The 12,173-nt window shown below is 46.3% G+C and overlaps 2 protein-coding genes across 3 annotated transcripts; one reads left to right on the plus strand and one right to left on the minus strand.

Moving 5' to 3' along the window:
- The first annotated feature begins 2,846 nt into the window (after window positions 1-2,846).
- Window positions 2,847-4,369, plus strand: LOC123090774 (uncharacterized). Its single transcript, XM_044512112.1, has 2 exons — window positions 2,847-2,982; window positions 3,066-4,369. Exon 2 carries the CDS (start codon window positions 3,107-3,109, stop codon window positions 4,184-4,186), a length of 1,080 nt encoding a protein of 359 aa, XP_044368047.1. The 5' UTR covers window positions 2,847-2,982; window positions 3,066-3,106; the 3' UTR covers window positions 4,187-4,369.
- A 2,691-nt stretch (window positions 4,370-7,060) lies between these two features.
- Window positions 7,061-8,519, minus strand: LOC123090775 (uncharacterized). 2 transcript variants are annotated; one of them, XM_044512113.1, is made up of 2 exons: window positions 8,381-8,519; window positions 7,061-8,273 (listed from the first exon to the last, which is right to left on the minus strand). In XM_044512113.1, exon 2 carries the CDS (start codon window positions 8,267-8,269, stop codon window positions 7,211-7,213), a length of 1,059 nt encoding a protein of 352 aa, XP_044368048.1. In that variant the 5' UTR covers window positions 8,270-8,273; window positions 8,381-8,519; the 3' UTR covers window positions 7,061-7,210. The 2 variants fall into 2 exon arrangements, with proteins under 2 accessions (XP_044368048.1, XP_044368049.1); XM_044512114.1 differs by having other exon boundaries at window positions 7,061-8,299; window positions 8,381-8,475.
- Between the last annotated feature and the right edge of the window lie 3,654 nt (window positions 8,520-12,173).

Raw genomic sequence — 12,173 nt, forward strand, 5'->3', positions numbered from 1 at the left:
CGACCTTGTGACCCTAGATACCCTACATGCATGTATATAAGCCGTGGGGTTTAGCCCGTAGAGGGGACATTAACGCAATATCATTCACCTAGCCCTAGAGTTAGACCACATCTTACGATCCCGAGGTAGATCAACTATGTACTCGATACATCTCCATTAATATAAACAAGAGTAGGACATAGGGTTTTACCTCCATCAAGAGGGACCAAAACTGGGTAAAACATCGTCTCTCTGTTCCTATTACCATCTGTCCGAGATCGACATCTCGGGACCTCCTACCCCGAGGTCTGCTGGTTTTCACACCGACACCAGCCTTCTTATCTACAACATCTCATATGCTTCATGGTGCTCAAAACGTCTTTGGAGCCCCGGTTCTAAGCCGTAAAGCATGGCGTATTGAACTATTGTGTAGTCATCATTTCTTGTCTGCCAGACGTTCATAGTGTGTAGATTTGCGGGAGCGAGTGGCTCACCTAGCGGTGCATCAAAAACATAAGCCTTTTGTGCAGCAGTGAGGATAGTCCTCATATTACCGACCCAGTCTGCATAGTCTTTTAACCTTTTCTTTTTCTAGGAACGCATTAAAATTCAGACTAGCTACAGTGTGAGCCATTGATCTACAACATAAATTTTTAAAGAGATTTAGATTAAGTTCATGATAATTGGTTTAGTTAATCAAAATACTAGTGAACTGCCACTTAAATCAACATCCCTTAAGTTGTGTAAGTGTTACATGATCCAAATCAACTAACCCATATCCGATCACCATTTCAGATGGGGTGGTCATCAATGGTGAACATCTCCATATTGATCATATCTACTATATGACTCATGTTCGACCTTTCGGTCCTCCGTATTCTGAGGCCATGTCTGTATATTCTAGGCTCGTCAAGTTTAACCCAACTATTACGCATGTGTAAAACATGATTACATCCGTTGTATGTGAACGAAGAGTCTATCATACCTGATCATCACGAGGTGCTTCGAAATGACAAACTTTTGCAACGGTTCAGCTGGTTCCCGTGCTACTGCTAGCCATTTACCCCACGCTACTGCTAGCCATTTTCCTAGTAGTGTAGGGGTGCACATCTGACTAAACAATTTTTTCCCTGTTGTTCAGACTAACTGACTGAATGGGTTTAAAACATGTAAGCTTTTTTTGATGCAATCTCGTGAAACTCTTTATTAAATTCTGATAATGTTTATAGGGACGAACGTAAGATCACCAGGATGGCGCATCCATACATGACGGCCGGTTCCTAGTGTAAGAGCATGTTTCGCTAAATTGTGAGCCTCAATATTCGAGATTCCATACGCATAACTAAAAGAACAAGTACTACATCGGTCTCAAAGTTGGATTAAAATTAAGACATTTATTGTGTATTTTGAGACGGATGGCGTAATAGATAAACTAGAGTGGTGTAAAATTTCTAGAAGAATGGCACCATAAACCGCTGCACTCCCATGCACTCCTCCTATATACACTACTCGCAAAAGAAGAAAGAAGTATACAAATCACCCCAAAATCCAATCTTTGGGATTAGGGCTGGAATTCGAGCCGAGTCGAGCCAGCTCGGCTCAACTCGCTAGAGCTCGTTTCGTTAACGAGCTAGCTCGACTCGACTCGTTACTATAACGAGCTCAAACCCAAGATTGGCTCGACTCGTATAACTCGCGAGCTGGCTCGTTTAGCTTGTTAAGCTCGTTAAATATATAAACATAAAGCCCTCAAATATAATAAAAATGATTATGTATATATTAAACATATATATCACTAAACAATTGTAATTTCCTTGTAACGCATGAGTCTTTTAGGAGGCTAGGCCTTCAACGGGTAGACCTTGGGTTGTGCGCTTGGGACCTAGGTTGTTTAGTGGCCGATCTTTCTTTGTATTGGGATTGGCTGATCTATTGTATCAAGTCTAACGAGTTACACGAGTACTCGTGAGATTGGCTTGTTTAACTTGGTTTGTAAACGATCTTAAACTAAAGCTCGGCTCGACTTGTTATTCTTCGAGTTCGAATCGATTCGAGCCGAGTCACGAGCTACTTGTTTAGCTCGCGAGCTTCGAGCTTTTTTTCCAGCCCTATTTGGGATACATACCCCCTTGAACTCAAAACCGGGACAAATCACACCCTCAAATTACTAAAACCGGGCAGTGGTTTCAATCAAATCTTGAGCTGTTTTTGTCTCCCCTGATGCCGATTAGATGCTAACAAGGAAAAAAACTTTGAATGGGGCCCATTAGCCAGTTGCCCCCTTGCTTCTCCTCTGTCCTCTATTCCCCTTTGTCTCTCACGCGGAGAAAATCCCCACCTCGCCTCCATCCCCATCATCGGCGCGGGCCTCTGGCTGGCGCACGTAGGAGCAGACGGCGTTGCGGAAGGCGCAGCAGCCGCAGGAGCAGACGGCGATGAGCAGCAGCAGCACGACGTTGACGATGGTGACGTTGTGCCACTGGCAGCGCAGCTGCTCCATCACGCCGGCCCTGCACGACTCGCAGCCGTAGCAGAGCACCGCCGGGTCGTTCTGCCACCGGAAGCAGTCCTCGTCCTGCACCGCCACCACCATCGGGCCCAGCCTCGTCACGCCGCCGCCGTAAACGCCGTAAACGCCGCCGCCGAGACAAAAACCGCTCAAGATTTGATTGAAACCACTGCCCGGTTTTAGTAATTTGAGGGTGTGATTTGTCCCGATTTTGAGTTGCCAAAGAAAGATTGGATTGGATTTTGGGGTGATTTGTATACTTGTTTCGCAAAAGAAACCCAAAAGAGGGAGTCCGTCCAGGGACCAGGGAAGACAAGGCTTTGCGTGGGCTGATGCTTGGTAATATGGCCCAGTCGGCCCATGGTTAATTATCATCATCCATATACAGAGTTACAGACGAGAAGAAAGGCGTGGCTTTCCTCGTTCCATCCCCCAATCTCGCCGCCGCCGCCGCCGCCGCCGCGCCTGCTTCGATTCGTCGAGTCCCGTTGCAGGTATTGCTTAATCTTTCCCGGTCGATTCTTGCAGATTGATGGATTTGTTGTTTGTAGATTGATTTTGCGTCCTTTTTGTCTAGTTGGTCCGGATCCGGAGGCGGAGCCGGAGCCGGAGAAGAAGATGAAGGCACGGCAGTTGGTGAACGTGGTGATGCGGAGGTACGGCATGGGCAGCAGCCACTATTCGGTGAGCCGCATCAAGCCCGAGGAGCAGCTCTTCTTCCCATCAACCAAGGAGGCGCGGGAAGCATCCAGCACGGGGACGGGGGAGATGGAGACCATCTCCAGGATGCCCGCCGCGCCCAGCCTGAGCCTCGTACGCTCGGCGGTTCTGGTGGAGAGGCTGGATTTCCTCCCTTTCTACGAGCGCAAGATCCTCTGCGTCGACGCCCAGGGCCGCACCGTCCTATACGACGCCGACGCCGACGCCGACGCCGGCCTCCTCCATCCGCTGCCCTCCCTCAGGGGTCCCAAGGGGCCCAACCCCATCTCCTTCTCCATCCTCGACAGGGAGCCTCTGGACCCGCGGCGGGCCGACGTCCTGTACGTCATGCCCAGGTGCCCTCGGCGCTACGACTACTACAGCTTCGAGGCCCTCATGTACAGCGACCCCTCCAACGGCAGGAAAGGCTGGCGGTGGCACCGCCTCCCGCCTCCGCCCGCCTCCGCCAACGGCTGCCACGCGCTCGTCGACAAGGACGGCGGCGGCGACCCCATCCTCGTCGTCTCCTCCGCCGACGGCACCCACTGCTTCCACACCTTCACCAACACCTGGTTCGAGGCTGGAGGCTGGAGGCTGCCGTTCGCAGGCCGTGCCCACCGTGTTGCTGAGCTCGACAACCTCTGGTTTGGCATCGCCCGCGCCTGGCCCTACGACCTTTGCGCCATGGACCTCTACCCCCTCTGCGGCGGCCTATGCCCCGAGGCCGAGGCTCCGCGGCTGGCCTACAGCTGGGGAGACCACCTTAGCCTGCCGGACGACTGGGAGATGATGGACTGCAGCATGGTGTACCTGGGCGGCGGCAGGTTCTGCGTCGCCAAAATCTTTGAATTCTGCCACGGCGATGATGACCGCAAGGGGATGGGTGTCATCTCTGGCTTGGAGGTGGTGCGCCAAGGGGAGCCATCCAAACTCGTCATGGTCAAGCACAAGTCCAAGCTCTACAAGTTTACCAGGGATGAGATCCAGTGTATCCTCTAGACTAGAGCAAATGAACAATGTTCATGCTAAGTAACTACTCCCGGAGGTAGATGAGGGAGTAGCATGGGAGCAAACAATATCTGGACGAGTGCTATGTGTGTGTTGGCTAGTTTCTTGGACAGCAGCACTTGTGTGAATGCGAATGCGATTTGATTTTGGTTGTAATGTAAATTTCCCCCTGCCTGGTACCGTTTGTTTGCTGTCACAAATCTAACTTGTTTTAAAATATTTATCTTAGTTTTAGCAGCTAATTACACATTTTGTATGTAGTGAGCAAAATATTAATCCCGGCCTGGGCCTGCCTGCACCAAGACTCTGTGTATACTATTTAAGCTTGTCTCTATCTATATGCACTTGACTTGAGTCATCAGGCTCCTTTGTATATTTATTAGTTGTGCCTCTACTTCTCTACAGATTTCTTGCAAACTGTGAAGATGGTCCTCTTTGCTCTGCTAATTTAAGTTCGTCATATATATATTAGAAATATCTGCTCCAAAAAAGTTGAATTCTCCAACAAAGGAGTCCAAATATCTGCTTCACACTTGTAACTGTTTTAAAAAAAAATCATCTTAGCTAATTATGTTGGCACATTTGTTATGCCTGGCCTGCATCCCTCAACATGTGTGGGGAACCTCGTCTTCAGTTCCTCGGTTGCTTGTCAGACCGAATAAGACTAAAAATACCAGCTACCAGTTCCTCGTCTTCAGTCAATGTTGACAATGGATATTAACTTAGATTTTCCCAAGATTTTGGCTGCTATTCCGAATTACTCTATTATTCCGAAGCCAATGAAAAGTAAGTAGAACCTACAATGGATACTCGGTTCCTCGGTTGTGGAGTACATACAATGAGTTCGGAAAATACACAATCCCAAAATTGACTCAAAACGCATACCAGCTACCTGGAAAATTCAAAAACTGAAAAGCACACCATACGTCCAAACACTCTTGACTTTCATTTCTCATCTGACTCCCAATTTGCATACTCAGTTCTTTTTTCCAGAACACCACCTCTCTTATTCGAACTTGTGGATTTTTCCTACTGCTCCAACTACAGGAAGGCGTTCATCAATACCAAATTCGATAATTTCAGCAACTTACACACGTACTCTATGATGTAGGGCCTGTATTATTACAATTACTTCACTAGAACAACTTGTGCAGAGTAACAGCAGCTGATCCGATGAGCTGGAATTCCCGCTTCAATTGGACTGGAAACAAAGTCATCTGAGATCTGCCCATCTATTTACACGATTCAAATCCTGCACAACCCAACTTACCCACCCAATCCATCTAAACAAAAAGCTCCAAAGGAAAAAAAAAACATCCATATCGAGCTCCTCACGCCTTCACACTCAGCGCCCCACCTTGATTCTGCTTTCAGTTTCTGCTTGAGGCCTACAGATCGATGCCTATAAAGATAAATCAACATTTCTGAATGTCAGCAAACGACAAGTAGTGCACCATAGTGACAGACAGAAACAAACATATCAAGAATAGCCATCCATACTTCGAATCCTAATATGGAAGTGCTCCATCGTTAGCGCTGCTAGGTCACTCAAACTAGCTCTGCGCCATCAAAAAATAATATGTGAAGTAGAAGTAGCAACTGGCATTAACTTGAGACAAGAAAGAGATTAATGGCGAATTGCACAACCAAGGGTCTTGGTGTGCTGCTTCTCATGCCATTGAAAAAAAAATATTTGTTACGATAAACTCTAGGCTTTTATGCAAACAGTACAAGTATGCCTAAACAAGCGTCTTTGCTGTGCTGCTTCTCATGCCATTGAATAAAACAGTTGTTACGGAACACTGTAGGCATCTGTACCAACATTAAAAGTATGTAATATGGTGGTGCCTTTATCAGGGAAAAAAATGTAACGTGCTGCCAAGCATTCATACATCAGAACCTAAAGCTGGCAGATGCATGGTAAACTTGGACAAGAAAAGAAAGTGATGAAAATATGAGAGATACTTACCCTCAAAACATGGTTGATTTGAGAACAAATAAACCTAGCCTTCAGCTCCTTAACTTTAGAGTAAGTCAGCCATACTATCATTGTTAACACGCCTGTTCCAGGAAGTTCATTGTGTTACTTACAGTTGAACATTGATAAAGCTGCCAGCTGCTAGAGGGACTCTTCAAAATAGCGCTGATATTCACACAACAGAATTTCCAAACATAAAGGTATTTGTTTATCTCTAATTTCATATTGACACTTGTGCTGTATTTATTTTCCTATCCTCTATATTGAGCTAATCCATGCTATCATGTTATTAGTGTGTGTTGGACTATCTACCTTGCATATACCACAGCAAGCAAAATAACAGGCTTTTAACGATGGAGGAACGTTCCCATTTAAAGACCTAACAAACATGCCCGAATGTCAGATGAGAAGAAAGCTGGCGCATCCCGACATCAAAAGAAAGCTGCAGCAGCTCGGGGTGTTAATGTCAATGAACCACCATCATCTTCTTTGCTAGGGTCTGTTGACCCTACCCCTTTATGTAACAAAACATATCAACAAATGGTAATTCGACACACATGTTTTTCATTTTACTCCTGTACTACGTAGCGTCCCTCGAATGCTCACATGTCTAACATGGTTGGCTATTGTGCACAGGTGATAACACAAGTGGGGCTGCAAACCCCACTCCTGTTGATGCACCGTTGCCACAAAATCGTAAAGGAAAGAGTGGTCAAGGATGGCATGCCCGGCTTTCTGACGAGAAGAAAGCAGCATGCCTGTAGAAGCTGCTAATATCCTGCCAACATTGCTGACAATGGGCCTTCAGGCTCCACTAGTCTCTCTAGGTCGCATGGGCAGGCATGAATTTAGGGGTTGGCATGTAAAAGTTAAAGATTACAGTCATATGAAGTTGGAACAGCAAACTGTATAATACATATAAGAAGGAACTGAGCACAATTAGTATACATGACATGCTGCTGTGAACTGCTGCAGTCTAAGAACATGGTTAGACAAAGAAGAAAACAGCTCATATGGTAGGAGCCACTAATATTGATCTAAAGGATAAACTGGATGCCTGCATAGCTGACACAGGACTTGTGTTTGATCATCTGTAGTTGGTCTGTTTCATCATGCACCACCTCCACACCGGTCATGACAGCAGCCTGATTGTCACTCTTGGTCCTGCCCTCGTCCCCAATGTCAAAAACTTTGTTGATGCAAAACCTGCCGGCTCCCAGGTAGAGCAGGCAGCCCCTTATTTGCACCCAGCCCTGAGGCGGGTCGAGGACTTGCCACTCACGTAGCATCCTGGGAGCCCCGGCGTCGAGGCTGGAGAGGTCCGACGCGCACAGGTTGTTGGGGCTGCTGTCAGCCATGCCGAACCAGAGGTTGCCAAGCTCAGGGACATGCTCGGCCCGGCCGTAGAAGGGCAGCGCCCAGCGGCCAGCCTTACTCCACTTGCGGCTAGCCGTGTCGAAGCAGTAGGTCCCGATGGGGCTGCGCCCGGAGGAGGATATGCAGATGGTGGAGCCTGCATTGAGCAGCGTGTAGGAGTGGATAGCGGTGCAGTCGTAGGCCGGGTCGTTGACATAGGGCGGCGGCGGGAGCCGGCTCCACTCCCAGCAGTTGTTCTCGCCGTAGGCGAGGGACTCGAAGCTGCACGAGCTGCGGCCGGTGGGGAACCTGTCCATGACGTACAGAGCCACGGCGGCGGGGGCGGGGGCGCCGACGCGAGCGATGGTGAACGAGATGGGGCTGTCCCCCTTGGGCTCGCCGAGGCTGGGGGCAGGCTGGACGCAGCCAGAGCTCGCGTCGCAGAGGATGGTGTGGCCTGCCGAGTCCACGGAGAGGATCTCGCTGCTGCTGCTGCTGTCGCCGCCGCGACCGTACAGGGGCAGGAAATCGAGCCGCATGTCGTCCAGGCGGTACGCCTCGAGCCTGAGATTGGGCTTGGGCATCCTCGACATGGCCGGAATCTTCTTCATGGGCGGCGCCGCGGTTCGCGCTTCCTCTACGGATGCGTAGAAGAGCTTCTTCTCGGGCTTGATGCGGCTCACCGAGTAGGTGGTGCCTGTGCGCATCACCACGTTCACCAACTGCCGCGCCGCCCTCATTTACCTGCCCTCTCACAGCAAAGATTCTTTCTGATACGAGGTTGTAACAAGATCTCTAGAGAGAAGGAGAAAAATCGAACAGGAAAGATTGAATTTTGGGAGCAGCAATACCTGCAGCAGGGGAGGACTCGACGAATCGAAACGAGCGCGGCTACTGCGACGGCGGCGGCGGCGGCGGCGGCGGAGAATTGGAATGAAACAACGATGGGATCTAGGTCTTGCCCCCCCCTTTCACCTGATCATATTAAATGGATCAAACAGATGGGTAGACAATGGGCCGACTGGGCCGCATTACCACGAAAATTCATAGAACCAAGTAGCGATTTCCACTATTTTCATTTTCCCAGAATGTGTCCCAACTAACTTCAAAAAAAAAAAGAATGTGTCCCAACTTTTTGCCTAATTTTTCCCAGAGATGATTGATTCAACCTCTGATAAAAAAGATATATACCTTAGTTCTATGTCATCTCTTCAACAAGTTTAGTAATAAGCATAATGACCATGTTGTTCCGATTGAGAGAAGAACCTATAACTAGCTTTTCGGGAAATTTCCAAACAAACTATTTCAATGAAATCTTTAATTTCAATTTATTATGTTCAACTTTATGCATTCCTCTATCATAGTACATTGAATATACAGAAATGGCTATAGCAGAGTTTCTGTTATTCGTATTAACAACCACTCCAGGGAGAATGTTTTTTATGTGGTGCTAATGATTTAATAACTATCTTTGTAGCTCCAAAATGTTTCAGTTTATATTCCTACCTATTGTATGGATATACCAAAAAAGATCTATGGTCTAATGAGGCTACTATGAAATTGTGAGCGGTCTTATCAATACAAAAATGTATAACTCCCCGGAATTTCAATTGTGCTTATATCCATCATTGTAGGACTTGGGTTCAAGCTTTCCTTAATCCCTTTTCGTCAATGGACTCCTGACGTCTATGAAGGAGTGCGGTTCGCTTGACAAATTCCCACCTCTATATCTATCTCTGAGGTGTTTGGGTTTTACAGAAATCCATAGACATGCAGAAGAGAAATGCTATCTCCACTCCGACCCAGATATAACATTTACCAAAAGTTTACTGTGATCCTGTTGTTTAAATAACAATTAAGGTGAAGCAGGGTAAGGAACAACGGATCTCTTTATGATGAACAGATCCATTTTGCAAGGTAGTTCCTGCAAAGAATCGGACTAATAACATATACAATGCTTGAATTATCGATGTAGATGCTACATAGTAGGTTCTCATCCTTCAGAGATTACAAGTGTAATAGGAGCATCCGTTGACAAAAGGATCGCCCTAAGATGACTATCTCATGGCTATTGGGAACGAATCAAATCAGATGCTTCTATTTCTCAGCCTTTCTGACTTGCTCCTACAGAACCAAGGTCAAAATGATTGAAAAAGTCAGCCATTCACAACCACCGATGAAGGATTCCTCGAAAAGTTAAGGATTAGTAGTGCTTTTTTGAAAAAGAATGGATTCGGCCTTATACATACGCGAGAAAGGTAATAAAAAAAAGAGAGAATACGACTTCTTTTTTATCACTTAGGAGTTGTGCGAGATGAAAGTCGCATGCACTCATCAATGGGTTACCACTTTTTCTTCCCTTCACCAAAATTTGCCGCCCGTGCATCTCATCTCACCAGCCCTGACTCAGCAATGCCCCAACACCGACAAGCTTGCCCACAAGGTCATCCCGCCAATCCTTCTACTATATCGTGCTCTTGAAGCTCTGTGCCGCCCACTGAACTATCTGTGGCCCGGTAGCCTTCGACTCTGGTGGACCTCCCTCACCACCCTCCAGAACCTCTCGGCCGCCACATGGTCTCTCCATGACCCGACCTACTCTGGCTCCGATGCACATCCCGCTGTGGCTCTCGTGAAGCACCCGCTAGCCCCGTGAATAGGTCGACGTTGTATGTGTGACATTGGATTACCGCTTCTTCGGTAAACTAACCCGGGGGGGGGGGGGGGGGGGGGTCCATGCACATGTCTAGATCAGTTCCATCGACAACGTATGTCACACTCCTCTCGCAATCTAATAAAGGCAGCATACATGTATGAGTATGCGTGGTGATCATGGCGTCGGCGGCTATCCACTTCTTAACTGACCAACCACTTCATTCATGGCTCCTATATGATCATCATGGCGATTCTATACTAGAACAACTGACGACTACCTCGTGCTTGTTATGTCTTGATCTCCATTGGAAATAATTAATCTCCAATTACTTATTTTCCTATAAATTATCCCAACAAAATCATATTATTATACAATTGTTGCCGATGTCATTAAAATTATTCTATGATTCTCCTCGTTGTCATTATAATTATTCTATGATTCTCTCAAATGATATTAAAAATTGTATCAGTGAATTGCACTCTTCACATGAAATGACAAGAAGTAGTGTACGAGTAATTATGAAAAACATGACTGAATCACCATACACGATTTGTGTGTGTATATTGTTTTTAACCTGATTTGTCACCTCTTGACTCAACGGTGGAGCGCGGCAGCGAGACGAAACTTGGAGCCTAGAGCGGGATAGTAGGACCCTATTTGTTGGCAGGGTGAGTTTTGGACTTGTAGGGGCGAATGGCGACCCATGTTATGTGTGTGCCCAGTTTAGGTCGAGTGCATGATGATTGGTAAAGGTGATTTGTGTGTGACTTCTAGACAAATTGTATCTTCATTTTTCCAAGTAGTACATAGACTTTTATTTGAATTTGATTAGAATATCAAGTGGTGTTTGTAAATGGTCCAACATATTCTACACGACTTTATGAGGTTTTAGAAGCATTGTCATTGGCATGCATGATGTCCTACCAACCGTTATTTATGGGGAACAATTTTGCATGGCCTCACGCACACCACACACAAATGACTGGTATTGCCGACCTTTTTTACGTGAAAAATGAAATAATCCATATATTACTATCGCATATGGGTGGTGCTAGTCAGGTGTGTCGACACAATAAAACAGTGGAAGCAAAAAGTCGATGGCTAAATTGCACAAGCTTTAGTCGCCGACGTCATTAGTTGCAATCCCAAGTTGGAATTATGCCCAACCCCTAGGTTGTTTCTTCTACTTGATACACATAAGGATTCCATTCATGTTGCCTTAGTTGGCATCGACGCCATCGGTCCAACATCACTGATCTGTTATTTATTGTAATGCATATATATAATGAAGAGTTACAATTGATAGACCAGACATCCACACATGGTGAAGAAAAAATCATAAAAATGAAGGCAACAAAGGGACTGGTTTATGTCAACCCGAAACTCGGTGACAAGGATGCCAAAATTATTTAAATGCACACTTTATTATTTATAACATTTCCTTCAGTTGGTTATGTTCTACTACATGTAAGATTTCCTTTTATTCTGTAAGTGTGATGATTTATTATTTGTTACTTCATGACTAGGAAAAAATTATAAAGAATATTTTTTCAGTTGCTCCAATAGCTTTCCTACAATACTATGATTACTCATGGTTCACGAATATCGTTATTTCATGTGCTATCCCGTCCATATCTAGTGTTCGAGATGGGGAAGCCCTCCGGCGGCGAGATTGCGAGAAGAGCAACGTTTAGGACCTTCAAGGGAGTAATGGCCTCAACCACCATTGTCTCCTCCTCGGATTGGTCGGATGGACCAAGAACATGGGTGAATGGGAGAAGTACACCATGAGCTCGGGAGAAGGGTGTTGGTACCGGGAGTATGAATAGGTAGCTAGTCGCTTTGGAGGAGCTCGATAACGATGGCTTAGTCTGTTGTGGCGCTGACATAGGAGATCAACAAATATCACAAATATGATCTTGTGTTGTGAGAACAACGGTTTTTCAAGTATCACATCTCTGACCGGGAGCATGAATACCTTTTTTTAT

This window comes from Triticum aestivum, chromosome 4B (assembly GCF_018294505.1).
Source record: "Triticum aestivum cultivar Chinese Spring chromosome 4B, IWGSC CS RefSeq v2.1, whole genome shotgun sequence".
Classification (NCBI taxonomy): domain Eukaryota; kingdom Viridiplantae; phylum Streptophyta; class Magnoliopsida; order Poales; family Poaceae; genus Triticum; species Triticum aestivum.

Coding starts and splice junctions, on each gene's coding strand:
- LOC123090774 (XM_044512112.1), top strand. CDS start 3,107: ATGAAGGCACGGCAGTTGGTGAACGTGGTGATGCGGAGGTACGGCATG.
- LOC123090775 (XM_044512113.1), bottom strand. CDS start 8,269: ATGAGGGCGGCGCGGCAGTTGGTGAACGTGGTGATGCGCACAGGCACC.